General features: G+C 37.7%; 1 protein-coding gene and 2 long non-coding RNA genes across 7 annotated transcripts in view; 1 reads left to right on the top strand and 2 right to left on the bottom strand.

Moving 5' to 3' along the window:
• FERMT2 (FERM domain containing kindlin 2) overlaps positions 1–26522 on the top strand; it is a 75284-nt gene that overhangs the window by 37108 nt on the left and 11654 nt on the right. For 3 of the 4 annotated variants that reach the window (XM_081346177.1, XM_081346176.1, XM_081346175.1), the window contains 10 exons: positions 1582–1716; positions 10532–10564; positions 12047–12272; positions 12366–12468; positions 13833–13940; positions 15472–15606; positions 18951–19000; positions 21560–21684; positions 23808–23914; positions 25779–26000. In XM_081346177.1, the coding sequence (XP_081202303.1) occupies positions 1582–1716; positions 10532–10564; positions 12047–12272; positions 12366–12468; positions 13833–13940; positions 15472–15606; positions 18951–19000; positions 21560–21684; positions 23808–23914; positions 25779–26000 (1244 nt within the window). The remainder of the gene's footprint in view (positions 1–1581; positions 1717–10531; positions 10565–12046; positions 12273–12365; positions 12469–13832; positions 13941–15471; positions 15607–18950; positions 19001–21559; positions 21685–23807; positions 23915–25778; positions 26001–26522) is intronic. The other variant, XM_081346178.1, reaches the window with a different exon arrangement.
• On the bottom strand, positions 2978–8828 carry LOC308678988. The gene is made up of 3 exons (XR_014028689.1): positions 8805–8828; positions 6353–6416; positions 2978–3040 (listed from the first exon to the last, which is right to left on the bottom strand). It is a non-coding gene; the product is annotated as an uncharacterized lncRNA (long non-coding RNA).
• The window catches only part of LOC308678978, a 33122-nt gene continuing 32476 nt past the window's right edge, over positions 25877–26522 (bottom strand). Inside the window, exon 4 of one of the 2 annotated variants that reach the window (XR_014028687.1) lies at positions 25877–25976. This is a non-coding gene — a long non-coding RNA (uncharacterized lncRNA). Of the gene's footprint in view, positions 25977–26084; positions 26195–26522 lie in introns of those variants that run through there. The other variant, XR_014028688.1, reaches the window with a different exon arrangement.

Genomic DNA, 26522 nt, shown 5'->3' on the forward strand with positions numbered 1-26522 from the left:
TACTAATAGGCATTAAATTCCCGGATATTTCACATCAAAGTATTTACTGGAGAGACTCTGCTTAGTTTATGAGTTCAACCAAGGTTAGTTTATGTCTGCAGCCTCAGAATAGTTAACATTTGACATATATCTCCCCTTGCAGAAAGCTAACAGAGCGAGAGAGATCCTGTGGCTCAAAAGGTAAATACACTGCCTAATGTGCAATCAGCCCAGGTTCGAATCTCAGAAGGGTATGGCTGACTGATGAAGACTAAAGAGTCAGAAATGCATCTCAGTCTCCTTTAATTCTTTGTTAGTAATTTACACAAATATATGAACTGTCCGGTGTGACTACAGCCTGTTTGATGGCCTTCAAGATAGGCTGAAAACAGGAAATAAAGATTTGCCCCATGTTTGGGGCCTAGCAAGGTAATCTAAATAGTTAACATTTGACATAGATCTCCCCTTGCAGAAAGCTAACAGAGCGAGAGAGATCCTGTGGCTCAAAAGGTAAATACACTGCCTAATGTGCAATCAGCCCAGGTTCGAATCTCAGAAGGGTATGGCTGACTGATGAAGACTAAAGAGTCAGAAATGCATCTCAGTCTCCTTTAATTCTTTGTTAGTAATTTACACAAATATATATATATCCATCCTGCTGATACATTTTCTCTTTTAAATTATTTCCACAATAATGAATATTTGAATGCTTCATATATAATTCCATAAGGTTGCTGGGTTTTAAATGTTAATGAAGCATTGATAACGTATTTTGACTTGATGAAAAGTTATCTTTCAGTCAGATACTAATACAGTTGAAAAACAGTTTTCGCAATATTTACAGTTGTCCTGATTCCATAATAATGTATCTTGGCCTCTCTTCAAAAGTTTAAGAAGTCTATCAGTAATAGTTTGTCATTATGAATTGTTTCAGAGTATTTTTAGATAGAAAGGTTTATTCACTAAATTTGAAATAGCAAAATAATGTTAATTACTGGAGAAAAATATTGCTGGTCTGTCCTTTTGTTTATGTAACCACTGATATTCAGAGGAGGTTTTAAAATACTAATCACAAATAGGGAAACTTATAAATCCTGGTATCTTTCTCTGAGACCAGAGCCTAATTGTGCAGTGAGCATGGTATAGCTATTGTTACTGTATTGTGGATCGTTTCTGATGAAGTAGTATTGTGTCAGAAGATTGTCCCCCATTGTTTTTTGACCCATGTCCAAAATAGTTCATCTGTTTCCTAGTAGAGCTTCCCTGATCTATTCTGTCCATTACTTGTTATAAAATCTGTTTCGGAGGATATTCTAATCTGCAGAAGCAGATCTAAGCCAGCTATATGGGGAAATAAGAATTCACTCAGCTAAAAAGATCTTTCGAGGTCATTGCACCATTCAAATTATATTTTATTCTTTTCTACAAATGGTGTGATGTATACTATTTAATTATTATTATTTGAGCTTTATAAACAAAGCATTGGGGTACCATTGTGTTGCAGTATTATGGGATTCATACCATTTTTATATTTGTTAAAATATCAAAAAGGTTAAAAACGTTTTCTTTTTTATAATGTAATTTTTTATTCCACCTCCACAGACATCAGACATCCAGAAGAACTCTCTCTTTTAAGAAAGTCCCGTGATTCAACCAAAAAGAAAAAGAAAAAGCTGGATGACCAGTATGAGGATGAAACACTTGAGCTGGAAGGACCACTAATCACACCTGGATCAGGTAGGAACCCCCCCCCCCAAATAGCAGAATATCATGGAAAAGCCTTAGAGGATTTCCCATTTACTAGTGGTAATTTTGTTTAGTCACATATGTTTCCTTGATGGCTTTGAGAGAAATGACATTTCAACCTTAGTATGCATTGGAGAGCTTAATATTTAGTAATTACAGTGTTTAATATCCACTTACTCAGTTCTGCAAAGGCAGTAGCCCTGTTCAGATAGTGTTTTCAGTATTGAGCCTAACCTGTGTAGTAATTTAGCATGTACTACCACAATTGTCTTGAGCTTTATGATGAATTTGAGGCACTTTTGTGCATATATTTTAGCTTGTTCCTTGCCAGTTTGTTTATTATTTTGTACTGAGTGGGTAGTACTTGAGTTTGCTGAAGTGCTAGCTTATACGTCTACTACTTCTCTACTGCTAGCTTATACTCTATTCTCTTTTACTCCCAGGTAGATCACAGAAAGTTTCAAAATTTTCAGTTTTATCCTTGTTTGTTACTTAACAACAAAGTATACACTTGTTTTTCACATTTCAGAAATACTGTTGTTCTTTGCTTCTTTAATTATGGAATGACGCTGTGTTATTTGCTCTGTGACCTGCTTATAAAAAAGAAATTAAATAGAATGTTGAATTTAAGCAAAGTTGGGCAGTTGTAGGATTTCCAAATATTTTAAGAACAGTTGCGACTGAACCTTGCACTGAGATGCTGCTGCACTGAATATGTTTCCAAAACAGACTGAGAAGGAATTTAAGCTTGCATAAATGAACCCCTGGAAAATAGAGAAAATTGTCGGAGATTTTCATATATGGAGTAAAATAGATTGAAATATGAAGGGAACAAATTCCATACTTGGAGGAACCTACATAGAAAATGCTTTTTAAGATGCAGGGTTGAAATTCTTTATGGAGGGAGGGCATGATAAGCACTAAGTTACCAACTTCAGACTATTGGAGTAGGTCACAAACATACCCAGTGTACATGCTATTCAGAGCCTTGAGTGCCATCAACACTATATCAGTTGTAATATACTGCTCTGTGGACAAGACAATGTTGTCTGTTGTGCATTGGTACAACAATTGTATCTTTTAAATCATCAGATAACAATCATTAAAACTATAGCCATCTGCTTTAAGCAATTCCACCAGATATTGATTTAGAGTTCTTTGAAAACCTCTACATATACACTGGGCCTGCAAAAAATTCCATCTAATATAGTTTACTGTATGATACTGGTTTGAAGAAACAGCTCTTTGTATTTCTGTTGTCAGCAGGAACTACTGATATTTTTCTGAAGTCTGGCAATGCCAGTCCCAGGAACCCCTGCGGAGAAATGTAACAGATCATTTTACTAAAGCAAACCTGAGTGGAAATTTAATGCCCAAACATCTTTCCTGTCTCCTACTTAAAATGCCAGCCTCCTCTTTTTAAATGGCAACCGGAGATGTTATGTGCCAGCAAATGACTTCATGTCAAATGTAACTTTTCTTGCTGCTTTACTGGATAATCAGATGCTTGAGACTAGAATTCTAAATCTGCTTTCTAGAACATCAGTCCATTGAAATCGTTGGAAGAGATTTGTATAATTACCATCAGTCACTCGGTGTTTTCAGATTTCTATCTGTGGATATGTAATTGAAGTTCCCAATTTATGCAAGAAAGGATTTCAAGAAAAATGAAATAACAGTTTGAGAGGGGACTGTAATGATGTTAACATGAATTGAAGGGAGTCATGTTTTGGTTGAGTTCTTTTACTTCTCTATCAGTGATTTAAGATTAATAGATGAGTGGGTGCTTTGCCCAGTTAATTTACCTCAAGTCCGTATTTATCTAAGCCACCAAAAAAAATAAAAGTTGAAGACCGTTTCTGTTTTCCCAACACAGCTGTTTTGCTGTAAAGTGAAAAGAGTCAGTAATTATAAGCTTAGTCTTGTTTGAGTCTTTTTTCTCTATCCTCTCCCAGATATGTTAAAATTGTGGGCAAGATTCCCTTTTCCTCCAGTGTGAATGTCCAAACCGGGAAATACTGCAGTTACTTGTATAAAGGAATTTCTTTGCAGTTACAGGTAATCCCTGAGTTGCAAGTGTTCCCTTAGCAAACATTCAAAGTTACACAATAAGCGTCCCCTAGTGCTTCTGAACAAATCCCAAAATTACGAATATTGCGACACCGCAGCAGTCGTCCACCTTTATGAGCAACCGCAGTGGCACTGCAACATTCACCCAGGTTATTCCGTCCCTCCCCACCTCCGCCCCAGGTCTCCCTAGGGCAGGGGTAGGCAACCTTGGCTCTTTTATGACTCGTGGACTTCAACTCCCAGAATTCCTGAGCCAGCCAACTCCAATTCTGGGAGTTGAAGTTCACGAGTCATAAAAGAGCCAAGGTTGCCTACCCCTGCCCTAGGCACTAGGACTTCAATACTCACCCTGTGAAGATCGAGATCCTTTTCTTTCTTTGGCTGCTCCAGGCCTTTGGTGCGTTCGCATAGAATGGAGGCCTAAAGTAATGCAAGAGCACGCAAGATCAGTGGGGCGAGACCTCACACTACTGATCTTGCGTGATCTCATGGTACTCTGTTCTGTGCAACAGAGAATGGAACCAAAGCCGGGGGATGCTTCTGCGGCCCTCCGGAAGCCCAATCTGGGCATCAGAGGTCTTCTCCAGGCTGCTGTCGCCCGGAAGTGGGCATCCGGCGGGCTGCGGAAGCATCCCCTGGCCTCAGATCCGGGTGGCAGCAGCCTGGAAAAGGCCTCTGATGCCCAGATCCAGCCTCTGGGGGCATGCAAAAGCCTCAGATCCAGGCAGCAGCAGGAACCGCAACAGAGAGGAGATGGATCTTTTCAAGGTGAGTCCAGTGCGGCATTAAGGAAGGGGGAAGCATGAAGTATCTTAGTGGGTCAGGGAAGCCTTGGGGGCCTGTTCCATCACTAGGCCCTCCATGGCCTTCCCCACCCTGAGATATCTTATGTTCACTTAACGAGCAAGGGAGTAATCTCGCTCAAGGTACAAGATTCAGTCCTACGGGTTTTCGAGTTATGAATGGAATGGGCAGGCTGCATTAAATTCGTAACTCGGGGACTACCTCTGTTCCTTAACCTCTTTCTGTTTTGTATTAAATATAGAATCAGAGATGGCATTATAGCCAGGTAACTGCAAAACCACATTTATATGCAGTGAGAGGGAGGGTCATCAGATTCAAAAGTTCCAAATTATATTATTCCTCAGTCTCATGTAGATGTTGAACAGATTTAACCCTGTGGGTTTCCATTGGTCAGTCACCTAAGTGTGAAAAAATAGTCTGCCGGTACTACCTTCTGGACATAGCCAGGAAGGGCCAGAATCCTGCAAAATTGTGTCCCAAGGACTAGTGTCACCAAAGAATCCAGAAAAATGCTGAATGCTCAATATTATCAAAAATCATTAAGAATTTCAAGAAGATTAGTAGGCCATGCTCTTTCCATCCAATTTGACATAAGTTATCTGTTAAGGCAACCAAATAATCTTAACAAAATCCAGGCCGAAGACATAATTGAAATTAATGAATTAATGTCACCCAGATGCATCTGAGGCCTTCATCTTTCCCAGAAATAAAATGTTTTAGATTTATCTTATAGTGTCTGGTGTATAGTATAGATCTCCTGGATCAGAAAAGAGTTTCTTCAATATAAATCTTTGTTATGCTAGGGATAACCCTTCCCACCTATGAAGAAGCATTTGATCTGCTCTCCTAATCATGAAGTAGTTTACTCATGAAAGGACAGGAATTCCTGGAAGCCCTCAATACAGTCACAGAGATAAACTATATTCACACAACATCCAAAACAGACAATAAAATACCTAGGACAGTGATGGCAAACCTTTTAGAGACCGAGTGCCCAAACTGCAACCCAAAACCCACTTAGGTATTGTCGGGTGCCGGGTGGGCGTGGCCCATTGGGTGGGCATGGCTGCAGCGGTAACGGCAGACTGGGTGGGACTAAAAAGTTCAATCAATCAATTCCAACTTTGCGAGATCTTTTTTTCCCCGCGAGAAGTTGAAATTGATTGATTGATTGAACCTTTCTTCTTTTTTTGCACAAGGCGGAGGAAGCCTAAAGCAAAAAGGTTTTATAAAACCCAGCTTGAAGGCCTAGGACTGGGGGATGGCGCACGTGTCCACAGAGAGGGCTCTGCATGCCACCTGTGGCACCCGTCCCATAGGTGCCACCACGGACCTAGGAAGTATTCCAGCAGCCTATAATCAGATAAGCAGGAATCAGCACCAGATAAACAATCAAGCAAAAAACAATAATCAAGGAACCACCAAGGAGGAAACTGTATCTGCACCAAAACTGGCAGGGCAAGCTAACGCAGGACCCACACTCCCTGCATTGAGGATGCTATCCAGTTGGGTAATGAAACATGAATTGGGCTGAGAGAGACACACGGGAGAGAGGAAGGCTGCCTTTCTCCCTATATGCTGTCTCTCTCAGCCTAACTCATCTCACAGGGTAATTATGAAGGCAATAGGAGGAGGAAGGTGTGTTGTAGATGTTCACCATCTTGAGTTATTTGTAAAAATAATAAAGGGAAATGAATGAACAAACAAACAAGCAAACAAACAAATAAATAAATAAGCAAGCTGTGTTATTAACCTGTAAGTCCAAGGTGAATCTATTTGACTTTCAGTTGCTTGTCCCTTCTGATATCTTGGAGATTCTACACAGAACAAAAAAGCAACGCAAACCTTTGGTACGAAGGTAGCGAAGGCAAAAAGGTATATTATATACTGTTTGTTGCTTCTTTTCATCAAGGAAGCCACAATCAATGCTTGTTTTGATCATTGCAAGAGTTTCCACTCATGTACTTCAGCTATCACCCAGTCCGCATTATTGCTTTCAGTCCTTATTGCTAGTGAATTAAGAGGCCGATCTGTCTCTGTGTGTGGGAGAGATTTCTTTAGAGCTTATGGTCAGTGGTTTGGGTTGTCTTTAATATTCCACAGATCCACAAGGATATTTCTCAGCTATTTTTAGTCAATGCAAATTATTAAACATTAATTTGTGACTAATCTCTTTCCTAGTTATACTGTATGCACAATTTCTGTATTTATTTATTTAGCTTTGGGAGGTTAGTGGAGAAAAAAAATAGCCCTCAATCTAGACGGAGAAAAGCCATGTGTAGACAATTTGTTTGTTTGTTTGTTTGTTTTGAGTTGAAAAATGATAGCAGTGGGAATTAGATTTTGAATTATTCACTCCATTACAAATTAGTTAAGTAGTCATGGATTCTGACCATATCCTTGCTGCCCACACAAGAATTCTAAAGCATTTTGTCTATTCTGCTTTAGAATATAGACATCAAATGTTTTGAATGCCAACTAATAGGTTCTCTTATGTGCTTGCCTGGTTCCACTAGATTGCATGCTAATGCTTGAGATTCTTTGACCTTCTTAATGATAAAAAGCGTTTTAAGTACACAGATAAAGAGTGGACCAGGGTTGCTCAACCTCATATCTACAGTCCTTGCAAGGATCTAGCTGCTCAAGGCTCTACCCTTTCCTCCCCTTTATTTCAACATGCGGGTTTTTATATATGGCTGTTGTTCAGTGACTGATTCAGCACTCATTCAGCTCTCAACAAGAGAGCAAATCTGCAGATCCTCTTTGAATTCCACTTTTTCTTACTCTTGGCATTCTTTCAAAGAACTGGACAGTAAATAAGTTAACCTGTTGTTTTGTAACAGGGCTTTTTGCTTTTGCTGTTAAAAAGCGTGAAGCAAATTGAGGCTTATTTTTTCCAAGTCAGTTATATTATTTTGAAATATGCTTACATTTGATGTGTTTAATACTTGTATGGTTTCATTATGAGTTAACCTGGGTGTGCTAAATAGGAATAAAATTATTTTGTTTCAGCAAAGAACCAGACTAGATCCCTCCTTGGATATTTAAGAGAAAGCAAGAGGTTCCAAAGATGTGGTGGGGAAGAGAGTAGGATTAAATGTGACCCCCAACCACAATGACCTTTGTGCATACCCATCTCTTCATTCTCAGACCTCACATGTTGAGCAAGGAGGGCTAAAGAGGAATTCTGTGTGGTTTTGCTTGAATAACTGATATAAATCTTAAAGGAGGAGAAAAGGTTGTTTTGCTATCCAAAATTGCATACCTCTTTCCATCTTTTCTGCACCCAGAGCAGAAGAACATATGAATATCTATAATTTTCCTGAGGTGGCTGGAAGAGCATTTATTTTTCTTTAGCTTAAAAATGGGAGAAAAAGAAATCCATGGTGACATGGTTATTTCTGTTAACTTTCTAGAGCACGGGTGTCAAACTACCAGCCCGCTGCCCACCCCATTGCTGGCAATGGCAAAACCGTCCCGATACGTTGCACAATGTCACATAACATCGTGGGTTTGACATGTCTGCTCTAGAGCTTTTACTGAGGTTTTGTAATATATATATATATATAGTCTGTCTTGTTTCACTAGTTGGTTTAAGAATCTGGATTATTAAAAATTCTTCATTAGCAAGATAAAAGATTTTCTATTTATTACAAAGCCAGGGAAACCTAATACTCTGTTGAACAACAAATATAGACAATGTGATGCAAATGGCTATCGTAGAGTCTTCCTTTCTCATGGAATAGCTAGCCTAGTGACAATGGCCGGTCTTAACACAGTCATATAGTGAAAGATAAACTTAAGTTCAGCAGTCCAGGAAGATTATTGGGCATGCAGAAAGATATTAATAAGCCCCTTGCTTTCTTTACTGTCATATTATCTGTCTGGTCTAATGAGTAACTCTTAAGTTGGGAATGTTTAAGTAAGCATCTATTTACAGGTAACTAGGAGTTGGAAGAAAAGCGTAATTTGACTGTCCCACAAGCTATTAAGAGAAAATATGCAGCAGATGAAAACAATGGACAAAATGATTTTTTCCCCTCTTGTCTGTAATCAGACCTATTGCATCAACTGCTGTGCAACATAGTAGAAAAAGATTTCCCTGGTATAAAACCTTTGGACTTGAGCCAGATAAAGGGAGAGGAACTGTTCAGCTAACATTTATAAACAGAAAGGCACAGGAGCCTATAGCATCTTAACATTACCTATGCAAATGAATTGTGTGATTCATTTTCGGTAAATGAAGTAGAATGTATTAAGTTGAATAGTTTGCAAGAAGGATGCAACTAAACATTGAAGTTAGCATCTGCCTGCTCATTCCTTTTTCCTGCAAGATTTGATACAATGAAGATAATATTTTATAAAAATAAACTTTTGCAGAATAATAAATAGTTGGGGTTTCTTAATTTGTTAACCAGAATTAACCAGTAATGTCATTTACGCCTGTGGGTATATTCTGTGTCTGTTTACACTGCTTTGATAACTAAAATCAAGAAAAATGTTCCTTATGTTCAGAATATAGTTTCATTTACTGATAATACAATTTGTGTATACATAATTACCTAGATAAATCAATCTGTATCTTTCCCTTTTTTCGCTCATATTCCCTATCTTGAATTTATTATTTACATTTTAGCGATAAGTGACTAATTATAAAATATTTTGCATATTTGGATGAAATTTTGTTTGCTTATTCAACAAATTTATGTGGCAGCCTGTTTAAGCATCAAAAGTATATTTTCCCAAAATAGTTCAGCTGTTGATTCTTAAAGTCAATTTCAACATTTGTTTCTAAATAATTCTCCCTGTTATTTGTTATAGGTCATCTAAAACTAAATTGTGAATGAATCCTCAGATATAATTGTTTCATAAGATAATTATTTTATGAGGATGTTTTCTGATAGTCATAAGTTTAATGTTAGATTAATCCAGTGTTGATATTATAGAGTGAAGGTCTTTATAGAAATGATGCTATGTAGTATTTCATGTGGAATAGAACATTTATATTGCCTTTTCTTTCCAACTACAACCTTAATTAACCAGTAAGTGTAAGGCAAAATTGGCCTTTCTCTAGATTCATTTCTTTTTGTTTGAACATTTATCATAAGTTTACCTTAAAATAACAGTATGATGATGTGGTCAGAATATTGTCTAAAACAAATATGGATGCTCAGAATTTAGATGGATTTTAATTGGATTTGGCAGCCCATTCATTATCATATCCTATGGTATTCTCTCCCACCCTCCTTCATTCCCTCCTCTCTGTCTGTCTGTCTGTCTATCCATCCATCCATCCATCCCCTATCCACCGACCCAGCCACCTACCTATCTGGACTTTTTGTTAAAAATAATGGCTTTATTTACCATACGGTTTAAATAGGTTCTCTGTTCAAGCTGATGTAGAGACAGCAAATAGCAATTCATGTTAGCTTAATTCCTGCTGTATTGAAATGTACAGTTGTTCTGAACTATTTTAAGAAGTGTTAGTTTTGAAACCACACACCTATGCTAAAAGCAAGCAGCCTGTTTCTGTGTATTTCAGGAATACAGAAAAGGAAAATTACTACTTTCAGGACTTTTTCAAATACCTTTCCTGAACTAGTAGAATGTTCATGCTCCAACTGTAATATTTCCTTTTCGTGTTATGTAGTGGCTTTTGTTTTTGTCTTTTCATGTGCTTAGTTTTTATCATGTCCAAATCTCGCACAAAAACATAGAAATTAATTTTCTTCTCTCTATTAAATTTATTTCTTGCCACCTGAAAATTTAAAAAATGTAAAATATCTCAACTTGAAGTCATAGTTTTCTTGATTGCATCCTTGAATGTCTTACTACTCTACTTTGCCTATTTTTCATCCTTATTGTTCTTATTCTTTTCCTTTCACTGCCTTCACCTTACTGTCTTCTATTTTCCTTTCTTTCCTTCTTATAGGCTCTGATGTTCTTTACATTGGCCCAGTAAAAGGTGAGCCTCGTATGGATAGGACTTTTCTCTCCTGTCTTTTCTGCTTCCTGTTCCTCTGAACTATATGAATCTGAAAACCAAAGAACTTCTTGGTTATATTTTGACCGTATGGTGTCCCACAATGTCTCTAGGTACTCGTTATAAAATAGTTGATTTAGGTTATGGATTTTTTTCTGATTGGGAAAACAATATATATCGAGTGCTATTGAAATAACATAGTATTTCAACATTCCATCAGAAACAGTATTAGAAATACAAACTATTCATATATATTGTGCAGCTAGGAAGTAAAGTTACGGATCTGCCTATTTGGACTGGAAAAATGCTGCTTAACTGAAAATAGAGCCTAGAGACTTCCATCATTTTATAAGGAAAGCTCTGATGTTAACCCCCACGTTCTTTTTCCACAACACCTAAATCTACAGCAGGTAGCAATAACATTATCTCCTTCCGTGTTTCTCAATGATAAGTACTGAGGATCGCATTGGTTTTTGACATTTTATATAATGCAAGTGTCTGAGAAATAATAACCACGAACAGCTCTATAATCCATTTGTTTTGTTTAGATTTATAAGCTGCCCAATTCAAAAAAAAGAAAAACAGCATATATAGCAATAAATAAATGCAATATATAAATATAAAATGGAGAGCCAAGTACATAACAAAACAACCAAAAGGGGATCCTCACTCAATTGGCCACGAGTGCCGGAGGGAAGAGCCAAGTCTTAATGGCTTTCCTAAAGGCGAGAAGAGTTGGAGCCTGACTACTCTATATTTGAGACAAGGGTACCTTTCCAGAGCAGTCACTGAATTTACAACATTTATCATCTGTCCTGAATTTTGAGGGCCCACAGCCACTAATAAGAATCAAAGTACAGCCTTGTTTTAAAGCCATCTAAAAAGCATCTTCTAATTGTAGCTTTCTAAATTAAATTTTGGAGAACTTCTTTGTTGTCCTGAATATCCTACCATTCAGCTTCACTAAATGACCTAGGTCGGGGTAGGCAACCTTGGCTCTTTTATGACTCATAGACTTCAACTCCCAGAATTCCTGAGTCAGCTATGCTGACTTAGGAATTCTGGGAGTTGAAGTCCATGAGTCATAAAAGAGCCAAGGTTGCCTACCCCTGACCTAGGTTCTCTTATTACAAAAAAAAACCAACCCCAGAATGGGTGGGATTTTGTCTATCACATACATAATTTTTTAATATCTTAATCACATAGCTGACTATTCCATCTTTCTGTAACACCTTCCAAAACATCATGTGGTCACCGTTTTAATTCAACCTCCTGGACACCATATGGACCTCATGCTCACATGTTCATGTATAACTGACATGCAGCATAGAAATCCCTGCTTATTTCTGCATCATTCAGTAAAAAAAAAAGTTCTGGAGTTACTGGCATTGTTGTTTTTTTCTGAATTCAGTGGACTTAAGTATGGAATACTAATTTGATTCTTCCTGTCTTTCTCCAATTTAGGGAATGTATATTCAAGTCCAGGGCTTTATAGCAAAACCATGACACCAACTTATGATTCTCATGATGGAAGTCCTTTATCACCAACTTCAGCTTGGTTTGGAGACAGTGCTTTATCAGAAGGAAATCCAGGTATACTTGCCGTCAGCCAGCCAATCACCTCCCCAGAAATCTTAGCCAAAATGTATAAGCCACAATCACTTCTGGATAAAGCCAAGATCAACCAGGGGTAGGTTTAAAAATATTAGTTTTGGAGCTTGTTTGTGTGAAAACATAGCTTTGTAATGACTGAGCTAGTTGTTTTTTTCCCCTCTTTTGGAAGATGGCTAGATTCTTCAAGATCACTTATGGAACAAGATGTGAAAGAAAATGAAGCTTTACTACTGCGGTTCAAATATTACAGCTTCTTTGATTTGAATCCTAAGGTATACAGTTATGTTAACTATCATATAGTCAGGATTTTCAGTGCATGTACATGGGTTAGTGACCTGGCCGCATACGGTGATCAGTATAGAATTTTTTACCAAACTGCTAGGAAGTTGTTGGCTTATAACCCATAAAAAGCAAGATAAAGGCCAGTGAAGCAAATATTTTAATAATAACAGAATAACGTAGCAGAGTATTTAAGGGACAAAATCATGATCAGTATGCTAACGCTAATTTCCAAATCGTATTTTAAAAGCTATGATTTTATTTGATATCAAAGATCCATATTTTTAATAATATTGTGGCTTCCAGGATTAGGATATTCCAAAGCCACAGCAAGGCCCTCTTCCACATCTCCATGTAACACAGGTAGTCCTCAATTTATGACCATAGCTGAGACCAGAATTTCTATTAATAAGGCATGTGTCATGGGTAGGTACATGCTTGGGAATAATCTTCAAGTAATGGGATACCAAACTGGTAAGAGCTTTAAATGTTATTAGTAAAACCTTGAATTGACCTGTAGGCAGGCAGCAAGAACAATTATTTCAAAACTAAATTTGTGGGTTTTTTTTAAAAAGTCTATTCTGAATGTGTTTTGCTGATGTATTCTGTACTAATTGTACTCCTAAGATCTTCCAAGGGCAATTTTGTGCAGAATGTGTTGTGGTAATCTAAAGAAGATGACATCTGTTATGGATTATTGTGATTAGGTGTTTCTGTGCCTTGAAGGGTTATAAGTCTCAGACTGGGCATGCATTAATGCATTTCACTGAGGCCTTGAATGACAAACACACATTTAAGAGTGTGTGTGGCAAAGCTCCACAGTGTGCTCCTTCAGGGAGAGTGCAACAAGTGGTGGGATTCAGCTGGTTCACACCAGTTCGGCAGAACCGGTAGCTAATTTTTTGTTGCCCAGGCCCAGAATGGACTTCCGGAAACGGCATCCACACAGAGAACCGGTTGTTCACATATTTGAATCCCACCGAGTGCAACCCTTATTTGGATGAGAGACTACCCCATCCTAAAAGTTGGGAGTACCATTTGAAAGGCAGCATTAAGGAAAGATTAATTTTGCATCAACTAGGTAAAAGAAGATTGGGAGAGAGATAATTTCAGCATATTAGGAATAGATAGCTTATTTAAATTATAGCAGAGGGAAGGAAATCTTCTGTTGGAGCACGCATCTTCTGACCTTAAACGGTCTGTTGTGTTTCAGAATGGCACAGCATTTGATCAGCAAGCAAAAATGAAAATTTTGTAAAAGGTTTATTGATTTTTTGGGGGGGGATTTCTGGTTATAAAAACTGCATACTGTCCATAAGCTGGGTTTTGAATCGATGATTTGGTTATGCCTCCATAGTATGATGCAATCAGAATAAATCAGCTATATGAACAATCAAAATGGGCTATTCTTTTGGAAGAAATCGAGTGCACAGAAGAGGAAATGATGATGTTTGCAGCACTGCAGGTAAGTGTGGGCCCTGAAGACCCAGAGCTCTTTAAAACACTTGGATTTTGCCTTTCAAACAATCCTTAAGCAAACGCGGAAATCCTTGATGTACTAAATTTCATATATTGCATGTATTCTTTTTTTGAGTTAGAACATTTTGTCCCAACAAATATTGCTCTGTTTTCTGTAAGGTTTGCTTGAACCTTTTTTGGGAATCTAAAATAGATTTGCCTCCTTTTAATGTCTCATGCAAAGGAATTTGGGTTCTTTTTTCACAAACATGTTTGTATCTTTTTATTAGCTTTTAAGCAAACGACAAGTACATTAGGTTACTGAACCACAGGATTCTGGCACTGAGCCTCTCAGACAGCTGGTGATAATTCCTGGGTTTCCCAAAAATATCTTTGCCCCTTCCTTTATGTTCTCAGTCTGCAGCTCATTTGGCAAACAAATTTATAAACCCATTTAATGTACTTTTCTCTGTACTTTCTTTTTCTCTTCTAAAGAAATCCCTTTCTATACTAGCAGTTTAAAGTGTCTCACATTGAAACTCATTTATGGTGTATTATACATAGGGCCTAGGAACTCAAAATCTCAATGTATTATTAGAACTCTCTAGGTACGACATAATCTTTTGAGGCCAGAACATTAACTATAACTATAGTTAACTATAATCTAGAACTAAATTAAGTTTTGATGTCAAAGCCACTTTCAGTCTCCTAATATTTTACCATGTGTAGAAATGCTTAGCAGCCACTTAAACAAATCATAGTTAACAGTTAAGCAACTGCTTGTTATATCCAATTTCATTAATTGATACTGAAGCATCAGTGAAAACAGAATTAACCTAGTATGAGAAATGGGAGGGCTTTATATCATGTAACGTTCTTTCCCGGTTAATATAGGTATAGAAACATTTAAAATTGTCATTTGAAAAAAATAGAAGTAAAGGGAGATACACGTTGGGAATATTCTTCTACAAAATTTTATACTTGTTGTAGTGTGCTAAGTGAAGAAACTATTCACCATGGAATCAATCCTTTCACATAAAGAAAATTATGAGGTCCATTTTTGTTGTAAACCCCTGGGCTGTGGCCCACTATATTGTACAAACCGGGTTGTGCAAGCGGTGTGCGACTGTGTGCACACACTAGCCGCTTGCACAGAGCCATCCCCTCTCCCACCCACCCACCCCGCCATTCTGCCAAGCTGGAAAGGTTGGGGAGTGCTGTCCTAAATGCTTCTTATACAAGTGAAAAGGGATAACTAAGGTATATGAACCTAATCATGATTACTACTGAATGAGAAACATTGACCTTTATTTGTAAAATGAATTCTACATTAAGAATTAGTTGAGTTAATTCACAAAACATGTCCCACATGTGTCTTGTGGCTGTCATTCAGTTTTGATTAGATATGATACCAAGTGCTATGAAGCCTATATTGTATTATCATCAGCCTTTGAGCAGATAAGAGGATTATAGATACTGTACATTCATACATGCATACATACATACAGCACTGTTAATTTTCAATTGCTTTATTTCAGTACCACATTAATAAGTTGTCGATCATGTCATCTGAAAATCACTTGAATAACAGTGACAAAGAAGTTGATGAAGTTGATGCTGCCCTTTCTGATTTGGAGATTACTCTGGAAGGTGGGAAGACCTCCACAATTCTGGTAAGAACTGAGAAGTAAGAGCTTAATGTTTTCTTTCTCAAGAGTGTGAGACTAATAGTCTGGACACAAGAGAAGCAGTCAAGCTGCTGGTCATACACAGGCAGTTTGAGAAGAACTCGGTTCATAATCTAAAAAATAGGTTTCACAGAATCCAGAGCAAGGTCTGGAGCAACTTTAACTGGATTAGGTAATATCCTGCTAGTCCTTTTCATTGCCTATTCCATACTGAGTTGGTAAGCTATAGGTAGTCCTCAACTTATGACTAGTCAAAGTTACGATTAACCTCCCCAGAGATGCTTATGACTCGTTTTTGGAGTTAGATGGCCATACATACATACCTCCTCATCACATATACCTGGTCACATGATCACATTTTGGGTGTTTGGCAAACAGCTCATCTTTACAGCCATTTGAAGCATCCCTTTGTCACATTGCTACGATTTGCAAAAAATTTCTAGTGAAAAAACAGCCATTGGGGAAAATGGTTTTGCTTAATGACTGCTGTGTTTACAACCGTTGGGAAAAAACAGTTGTAATTTCAAATCTGGTCACGTGTTGCCTCAACTTAAAACCTCAACAGCTTATGACCATTATTCTGGGCTGAATTGCGATTGTAAGTCGAGGACTAACTGTACGGCACAAAATCATTGGGAATCTTCAATAGAGTAAGTGAACTGACAGAAAGCAGATGGTCATGTTCCACTAGAAAGTTCTCATAGTAATTCAGAGAGTGAGCCTCTGGCCTAGAGATGCTATAGAATGCTCCACTTTGCATGCCTACCTGAAATATTAGTGCGGAATATTAATGCTGTGGGATTTCTTGGCTAAAGCACTGGATTGATTCTCACTTAACCCCTTCTCTTTCTTGGAAGATATTTTCTGGCAAAGCAGGTAAGCTGAGATGTGCCCCCTTAGAATCTGCCCTGTCCAAGTATTGCTGTAGTCACTGAGAACTGTGTACTAGCCTTGATTTGCATAGGTCCATTAATTTCAATAGGATTTGTGAGAAGGCTTTTCTAATTGAGGATTATGTTGTTTAGTAAACATTTAGGATGAAATGGAGATTTGGTGCCAAAACGTACATCTTTTGGAGTTCGTTTATATAGTTCAGTTTCAGAATTTGTCTTTTAAGGACACTTATGCTAAATCAGCTCTGCCAAAGAATTTTAGGGTATTTTTGCCAGGCACGTCCTTGTGGACTCTCTTGGACTGTTCACAGGTCATTTGTTTCTTTTTTCCTTTGGAGCTGCAGCTTCCACCCCCACCCCCCATGAGAACCCCATTCTCTTGAACTTTTTTATGCACAACTGCTAATCTAAGATGAAAGGGGGATACCGTTGATGTGTTTTCTAAAATCTGTAAACAACCTTCCAGGACATCTGTAAATGGGCAGTGGAGTCTGCACACAAGTTCTGGTAAAAGATGCCATCTGTCTAAATTGTGCTGAGAAAATTATGTCCATGAAGCTTCAGATTAAAACAGGTTTTGATTTTGTTAACCTGCTGTATTTTCCTATTCTAATGCAGGCTCCTTTCCTTTTCCACATTTATTTTTAGCAATTTAAAACCTTTTGCTGAGGAGACTATAGCAGAATTTGTGCTTGTCCGAGGTTGGAAGGGAAGGTAGAGAGAGAATCAGTGGAAGATACTGAAGGTTCTTTTAAAGAGACTCCAAGAAAGAAAAATAAAAAAATAAAATGAGTAAATTATAGTCATCATCTAGATCAGGGGTCAGCAACCTGAAACAGTGAAAGAGCCACTCGGAACCGGTTCCCTCACAAAAGGAAAAACTGGGAGCCACAAAAAATGTGTGCACATGCGCGTACATGCGCACATGCGCAGAACAGGGTTTGACTGAAGAGTGGAGCTAAGGCGAGATATGCACTTACCCTACATATTTGAATTGATTGGTTGAACTTTTTTAGTCCCACTTTTTTTTTTGAACTGCACATGGCAGAGGACTGGGAGCCGCAGGAGACGGCTGAAAGAGGCGCATGCGGCTCCGGAGCCGCGGGTTGCAGACCTGTGATCTAGATTATACCTAGATGACATGAGGGAATTTGACATCCTGCTCCTTTTATCTAGTGATGTATTTAGATAAACCAGTTCAGTTCTTTTAAGAAGAACAATTATAAATGTAAATATAAGAATATAAGTTTCAGGTTGTCATCCTATTGCCTAGGATCTTAAGGATGGTCATGTAGATCTTCCATAGGTCCTAACTGTTCGTCTCATGAGATCATCTAAACGGGCCTCATTTTTCATAGGAAATTAAGCGTTCATCCATCATTTTTCATAGAAAATAAAGCCCAGTTTGGAAACATGCTCACCTGTCCAGAAAAAAAGAGAGAGACAGATCGAAGCTGCTTTCATTTTCACTCTCTTTTTCCTCTGAAGAATGTTAATGGGCTCACATAAATCCCAAGAGCCTTCAAGGCAAGGAGAGCAAAGTGGCTGTTTCTGTTAAAGGATGCTTGGTATCCATGTGAGATAAAAGCTTAATTATCCAGGAGGAAGGGCTGATAATTTTGACAGGTGTCCAGGGCTGCAGTTTTGCAATAAGTGCTGCACTCGTGACTCCAGATTTGGAACATCTGACCTACGTTAAAATTGTTCCAAAGTATAAATCCATATTTCTAGATCTTGAAAAATGTAGTACAAAACAAAACTCAAGATCAGAGGCCAGGCTAGAGTAAAGTTACTGCATTCCTACTTTAGAGCACGTGTAATTAGGATACATTAAGAATTAGTTGCAGATTTATATATAATTAACTGGGAGAAAAAATGATTTATTTTTCAGTGAATAAATTGTGAATGATAGGCCAGATTCTTTTAATGACTGATTCCACATTATAAACAATCTTACATGTAGCTCACAACAGCATGATAATGTTGCTGTTTCATCTCTTGAAGTAATGATGGTGGCTGTGATTCTTTATCCACATATCTTTTAAGTGAGCAGTGTCTTAAAATGCACCTCAGAATCTTGAACACAGATTCTCTGTGCAGAAATGATAATCAAAACCTAGATAGTAAAAATGAAGGTCAGCCATAGAAGAAAGTTGAGGAATCTTTCTTCCATCTTTAAACTGGTTTAGAAAAACAAATGCTTTATCTTTTCCAGATAATATGATTTTCTAAAAATCTAGATTTATTCCTATAATTCTTTTTAATTAAGTCTTCTTCCTCCTCAACCAAGAACATTGCTTTTTTTGTGACGGAACTGTGTATCCATTTAATCAGCTAAATCAGTGCTTCCAAATTGTTTGTTTCTCAGCATTCTCTTTCAAGAAGCAATTTCAGAACCTGGCAGATAAAATATAACAGCAGCTGTCTTATTTGCAGGGTGACATCACTTCCATCCCGGAGCTAGCAGACTACATTAAAGTGTTCAAGTAAGTACTAAAAATCTAAAAATCTGGAAGAAACAGCACAAATCAATAAGCTTTATAACAAATAAACAGGTTATAATAAATGCATCTCTCTTAGTGTTTAGAGCAGGGGTAGGCAACCTTGGCTCTTTTATGACTCGTGGACTTCAACTCCCAGAATTCCTGAGCCAGCTATACTCAGGAATTCTGGGAGTTGAAGTCCACGAGTCATAAAAGAGCCAAGGTTGCCTACCCCTGCTCTAGAACAAGGTTCCTCAATCTTGACAACTTTAAAATGTGTGGCTAGAGAGTTCTGGGAATTGAAGTCCACACATCCTAAAATTCCCAAGTTGAAAAACACTGATTTAGGTTCATAAGCAGGCATATACATAGAATGAAGGCTACTGCTAAGCTTGTAAGCCGCCCTGAGTCTTCGGAGAAGGGCGGGATATAAATGGAATTAAAATAAAATAAATAAATAAATAAATAATCACTTTCATTTTGAAACTTGGAGCATGCTTTCTTAGAATTTTTTTAGACACTTTAAAATTTTACCAGTCCTTTCTAGAGTTTTTCTTAAATTGCAGGGCTTAATCTGAAAATATATGAAGTCCGAAGAGTAACTGTGCTGCAGAAACTGTGCTGCTTCTCTATAATGTCTAGACTTAACCTCTGCATGTTGATTTAATTTATATTGTTAGGAATTTTACTTCAGGTAATCAAATAACTGGAAAATATAAAAATGCAATCATTTGTGATTTACCTGATTCCTGCATGTCATCTCCTGATCCTTTGGTCAATAAGGAGTGAATGTTTTTTTTTTCCAATTCCTAAAGTCAGTGGTTGGGGCTGACATTTTCTCTGTGCTGGAGAACATGCTGACTAGAATTCTATCAGTTGAAGTCCAACTCAACTTGCCAACGTTGGACACCCCTGTCTGAGAAACAGGGATGTTGCTGCATAGTTTGAAGTATTATTCAAGCATCTTTCTTTTACTTCATGAGCATGTAGATAGATAATAAATAAGATTACAGTTAATCTATTCTGTTTACACTGGCAGAAAAGACACCTTTTACAGTAGCTGTGCTGCTCTTTTGTCAGGTTTGTTTTTCCTTTTAAATAAGACTTTTCATGAGGAAAAAAAATAAGAATATTATCTTGGATCTGGACATGCGGAAACTAGAAACAGTTGTGTCTGGATTTGGGTTAATATTTTGGCAGGCTTAGCTGTCTGTTACAAATGAATACCCCCACCATACTAAGGATATGAGATGAATTTTGGAACTGGCACAAAGACATGTTGAATTTTGCAAAATGGACAGGAAGAACAGTTGAAAGGAAATAGCATAGAAAATATAGGTACTTTTGAGAAGAACTCCAAAAGAGCTTTGTCAGTCTTGTATTTGCTACTATATAGGCAATTCTTTCTCCCTTCCGTTTTCTTTAAGTGGGGAAGATAGACTTGCTCTCCCATGTGTTAGTAGGTGGTACTTCCTTTTGATAACTCCATTACATAATCTATCACTTCTTAGAGCTGCAGTTTTAAGATAGATCTTATTTTAAGGCACTTTGAATGTTGGGCTTGAGTAATGATTTGATTTCTAATTGCTTAATGTTGTGGCAAATTGTCCTCTGTACTTATCTCAGTGGACTTTTGTAGAGATGATTCCTCTGTACCAAAGAACTTGTGTTAGTTGTGAAAGAGAAAGCAGCCTAAAATTCTGGTTCAGAGGAAAATCCCTGTATAAATCACATATCGAGGCACAAAATAAGTCTATTTTTCTTACAAACAATTACATTTTGCAAACTTCCTGTCCTCCAGAAAATATTTTCATACTGCTTTTATCTGTCAAGGATTTCCTGTACATCTGCAATAGCATTCTAGAATGCATTGGGGACACTGTTATTTTGCTAAAATGCTGCTGTTGGGGTTTGAAAGCTCAGATATTAACTCATACAAGGTGAAGAAAAATCAGCCTGTAATATGCAAGTCAATTTTGCTGTAGCTGTGTGTTGCATAGAGAATCAATAATTGTAAGCAACCTGCACTTTGCAGAGTCTTGTATGATATTATTGTTATTCCCATGAAGAATGTCGTCTCCTTCTTTATACAGACAGCCTCCTAACTTGATCTCTTGTTTAACAAAATCACACCGTTTTTGATAGAGTGAAATCTTTTAAATGGAGCAGAAGCAGTGACCCTGGGAACCTTTACCACTTTGGGCTGGTATACCACTTGTGGCCAATTTCCGTAATAAGATATACTAGCAATAATCTCTGGTGCACTTTTCACCTTGAGACTGAACTGTAATTTGCTCTACGTGGGGTTGAAGGAACCAGCTTGTATAAATCACTTTGAGCTAAATAGAGAACCTGTGAGCCTTCTGATTTTGCTAAAGACTAAGTTCCCAGCAGCATCCCCCATCTTTGACCATATTAACTGGGCAACTAAGAGTTGTGATTCAGCAGCATTCAGAAGACCCACAAGTTTGTGTGAGAGCAGGAGATGAGAGGCTGCTGCGAATGTACCCCCATTTCATTCAGTTATGTTATCAGTGGTAGTAATAGTCTGCTACTTTACAGGCCAAAGAAGCTAACGCTGAAGGGTTATAAGCAGTATTGGTGTACCTTCAAAGACACATCCATCTCCTGTTTCAAAAGTAAAGAAGAATCTAACGGGACCCCAGCTCATCAGATGAATTTGAGAGGTAACAGAACAAATGCAGTTTTGGTGATCTTTTCATCTCTCCACGATTGAGCTGTAGTTTAAATTTGCTTATTTTGACATTCCTTTGACCTTACGATAAGATGTAAATATTTTCTTACATGGCAATACCCCAGGATGACTTTGCATCAATCACTCCCTTGCTGTAGTTTCTTCCACAAGCATAAACGCCCCCCCCCAAAGAGGTCTGCTGATGGTTTAATGGCAAAACTAGTTGCAGAATTCTTTGATTCAGCAAAATGTTGCCAAATTGCATAATGTCTATATTTGTTCAATGTAACATACTGTATAAAGTACAAATAAAAAAGTGAGAACCAAATAAACGACTTTAGCTCAAAAATTAGGAATGTTTTATCACCCAATAGAACATCCTTTTAAAATATATTTTCCTCCCTCTGCATTAGTGTGCTGAGCACACACACACGTGCCAACACAACTTTATTCTGATGGGGACAAGGAATTTATGCTGCATAGGACATTCCTCTGGCTACCAGCTCTGTTTGTATTCCACAATAAGCTATTCCAGTTTAATGGATTGTGCAATAGGCACTACTGACATTCGCTTTTAAAGCCTTCAAGGCAGAAACAGAAAGACTGCCAGATGACTTCAGACTATAACTATGAACTGGAGAAAAAGAAGCATGGAATACCTTTTTCGGAGCTTTTTAACAAAACTGTTGATGATGGAATTTGAAAAGAATTCTGCTGGGAGAGCTGAAATAAAGCTGAAATTGTTTCCAAGAAAATGAGTTATTTTTTAAAAAATATCATTGTCCTTTATGGAAGGTTGCATAAAAAAAAATCTTACATCACTGTTCTGAACATTGTGTCTCCATTATCCATTAATTTCCTTTGACTGATGACCATTAAGTAGCCCTCAAAAGTGCTGTCTTACATTTGGTTTAATTTCCCAAATTTAGTAGACAAATACCTCAAGTGAAACAATAATTTTATCTTCCCATATATAGTTATCTGTGATGGGGTACTGTTTAGATTTGGCAGCTCCTGGTTCCAACAACAATTTATTATTGGTATATTAACATGTTAAATAATTAATAATCAGGGCATAAAGTCTATGGAGATTCCCAATCATCCAGGCAGGGCAGGGTTGTCCCAAAGATGCTTTACCCAAAAAGTGGTAGAGACCAAAATAAGAGAGGCCTCCTCTGCCTAGACAAGCTGGCTGCTTCAAAAATGCAAGCATGGTCCTGCTATGCCAAGCTTAGACCTCTCTGGCCAGATAAGCCAGCTTCTCTTGAGCAGGAAAAATATGAATTTCTAGCTTAATGGTAATGAAGGTGACAGTTTAATAACTGGTTCTTGTGAACAGGACTAATCAGCTAGATAATATCCCTACCCAGGGATTTTGCTTATATGAAACTCTTGCACAAAGAATTCAAATTTCTTTGCAGGTGCTTTGGATTTCAGTGGCACACATCCACGCATATAAAGAATTTATGATCAATATAACATTTATGTAACACTTAAGACAGCAGTCAAATGAATACAGATCAGACTGATAAACACCCAGTCCTATAGCATATTTGGTATCAGGAACCTCTTTGGGGGCTCTTCAGTCTGTTACAAAGCTAATGTTTCCAATCGAGAGATTTTTATGTAATTCCCATGTTACGGTGAGATTATAGAAAATCTTCCATACTGTGTTGCTTCACAGGAGAAGAGAACAAATATCTTAACGAATTTCTGAGTGCTTAGATTTTGGTGAATGTCTGTGCTGATCAAGGAAAAAAATTGATACTGTAATGGGTAAATATAGATTTGGATTATAAAAAGTTTTCAAATGATCAATTTGGAGCAATTCATTCACTAAACATTAAGAGTCGCTTGTCAAATGGGCAGCTACATACTGTAAATTTGATTGAACAGATAAACACAAAATTGTGTATTCAGGCAATGGAGATTTGATAATGGTTTTTTTAAATTAAAATAAAGCACTAAATTAATAGCTATATTTTTTTTCTTAGTTAAAATGAAATGGTGGGAAAATATCCAAGTCTAAAAAGAGAAATAGCCTCAAATCTAACCATATGTGCCTTTGTCCCATCCTCATATTTATGAAATATATAACATCATCTTTTCTTATAGGATGTGAGGTGACTCCTGATGTCAACATATCTGGCCAGAAATTTAACATAAAGCTTCTGATTCCTGTTGCTGAAGGCATGAATGAAATTTGGCTCCGTTGTGATAATGTAAGCTTATATGAAATGCCAACCAAGTCAATTGGTTGTCGCTGATTGTACAGCAAGAACTGAAGTGTGCATCAATTATTTCCTGGGATCCAAAGATATCTGAAACTAGCCTTGTATGGAATATTATGGTTAAGAAGAATATAAGCAGGGCCAGTAATAAAATAGGTTGCTTTCCTTAATAGCAAACTCACCTTAATTCTTCTTAATCTTAATATGAAGCAATTTAGGGCGAAGTATCATCGGTAAGATGATGATATCCAATTGTTTACTATATCCCTGCAAAGAGATGCAGTAGCCATCTTGTCCTAGGGCTGGAGGCTATGAGAGATTGGATGGAACAGGCTCCAACTGAACCCCAGATAGATGGAGCCACAGTTTCTGCAATCTTTTCCAGGCAGTTCAGATTTCAGCTTGAGGTAAGATGGCACCTTCTTAAAGGAGCAAGTATGCAGTCTGGATGTCCTTCTGGACTCACCATATTTTTTTCTATCAGCAGGTGAAGGCTCTAGTCACTGTTGTCTGATCTGCCAACTATGACCTTTCCTGGACACTGTAGTGACTCACAGATATATTGTTTCCTTTTTAATTTTGCCCGGCTTACCAGGACTAACTGGTACAGCAGAGTGACCTCTACATTGCAGAAGGCTGCACTGGTTGCCACTTTGCTTCCTGGCAAAATTCAAGGTGTTGATCATCATCTACAAAGTTCTTCATGGTTTAGGTTAAGGGTAGGCAACCTCGGCTCTTTTATGACTCGTGGACTTCAACTCCCAGAATTCCTGAGCCAGCCACGCTGAGGGAAAAGGGAGAGGTTTCCAAGCTGAGCCATGCTGGCTCAGGAATTCTGGGAGTTGAAGTCCACGAGTCATAAAAGAGCCAAGGTTGCCTACCCTGGGTTTAGGCCATTGTTACCTTCAAAGCCATCAGTTCCAGGTGGAATCTACCTGCCTAATACATGCAGGCTCAGACAAGTCCTGATCTCCCAGGAGGAAAGGAGAAGTGTGGCCTTTTTGGTCATGGTCATCTGCTCAAAAGCAGCTTGCCTGCAAAAAGAAAGGATACCCCTTGCTTTCATTCCAAAAGGCAATTATCATTAAATGAACATTTGCATGTCATTCTTTGACCCCAGTGGCCCTGATATACATACACACCCACTGAAGGTGAGAGTAAAGAAGAATTTAGATCAGCCTCCTCCAGAAGGTCGTGTTGGAAAATACGTAATCCTGGACTCAAAGCATATAAAATTGAAAGGTGACAACCAGCATTGTATGCCATGAAAGACCCTGTGATCTACAGTAATACTCCGTGTATCCCCATGTTGTCCCCAACAAAAGTCCACAGCGGAAAGCAGAAGTAGAGGACTGGGATTACAGAGCGGACTGGTGGGGTTTGAATGTTTTTATGATTATATGGTGCAACATATTGTTTCAGTTTTGTAATGCTCTAGTAGTTTTCACTTTTTGAAAGAATATTGTGCAAAGAATACAAAATGTTCACATTGAACTGTAATTTGTGCCCATGATGCCTATGAACCATGAATTTTATCGTATGAGTCTAAGCTCATATGCATACCAAATTTGCGGTACTAATTAAAATCAAGGTTGAAAAGATGCATAAATTTGGTGTTTACATTAACTAGAATCAATATTTAAGTGCAACAGTTTTGAAACATGATCTGAAAATACCTATATAAACAAATGAATGCTTTATCTTATAGTCACTTATATGACACATGTACTCTGTGTCTAAGATTGGGCTGTGCATCTTCTAACATGTTTGGGACTGGAGTTTCCCAGTATCCTTGAAGACAATAACATGACAACAGTCCATCATAACAAGTGCTACTTTTTCTTTTACACTGCAGGAAAAACAGTATGCACACTGGATGGCAGCATGTCGGCTAGCCTCCAAGGGGAAAACCATGGCAGACAGTTCATATAATTTGGAAGTCCAGAACATCTTGTCTTTTCTGAAAATGCAGCATCTGAACCCAGATCCACAAATAATTACTGAGCAGATCACAACAGACATTAATCCAGAGTGTTTGGTTTCTCCAAGATACCTGAAGAAGTATAAGAACAAGCAGGTACTCATTTGGGATTATCTTTTACTGAACCTTTTATTTGAAACTTGAATGTGCAGGGATACAGAGGCCTTGTGGATAAATGGGGGAGAAAAAGTCTTATGCAGATAAAGCAAGGTCTAGGTATTGAAAAGAATTTGCACTCACTTTGAAGATTCAGATCCTTCACCTGTGAATCTTTCTAGTTTTACCATTGTCTGGAAATGCAAGATGACAGCAGTAATCAAGGGTCCAAGGTTTGGTTTGTATTACAGCTGGGAACTACTGATCCATCCACCCTAGTTATCTTCTGACTATTATAATGTGATCTGGTTTGGGATACCTTTGGATATGGCTTGAAATCTTCATTTGTTATGGAATGTCTTACATTTTTGCTGGAACATAATTATACTAATTGGCTGTCAGTACATTTTGGAATTCAATTGAAAGTATTGGTTTTGGTCTTTAAATTTTGCCCCAAATTATGTTAAGAATTTGTGAATCATTAGTGCTTTAAGATCACATTCTGAAGATATTCTCTTATTG

The sequence above is a fragment of the Vipera berus genome (genome assembly GCF_964194415.1).
Source record: "Vipera berus genome assembly, chromosome: 1".
Taxonomy (NCBI): Eukaryota; Metazoa; Chordata; class Lepidosauria; order Squamata; family Viperidae; genus Vipera; species Vipera berus.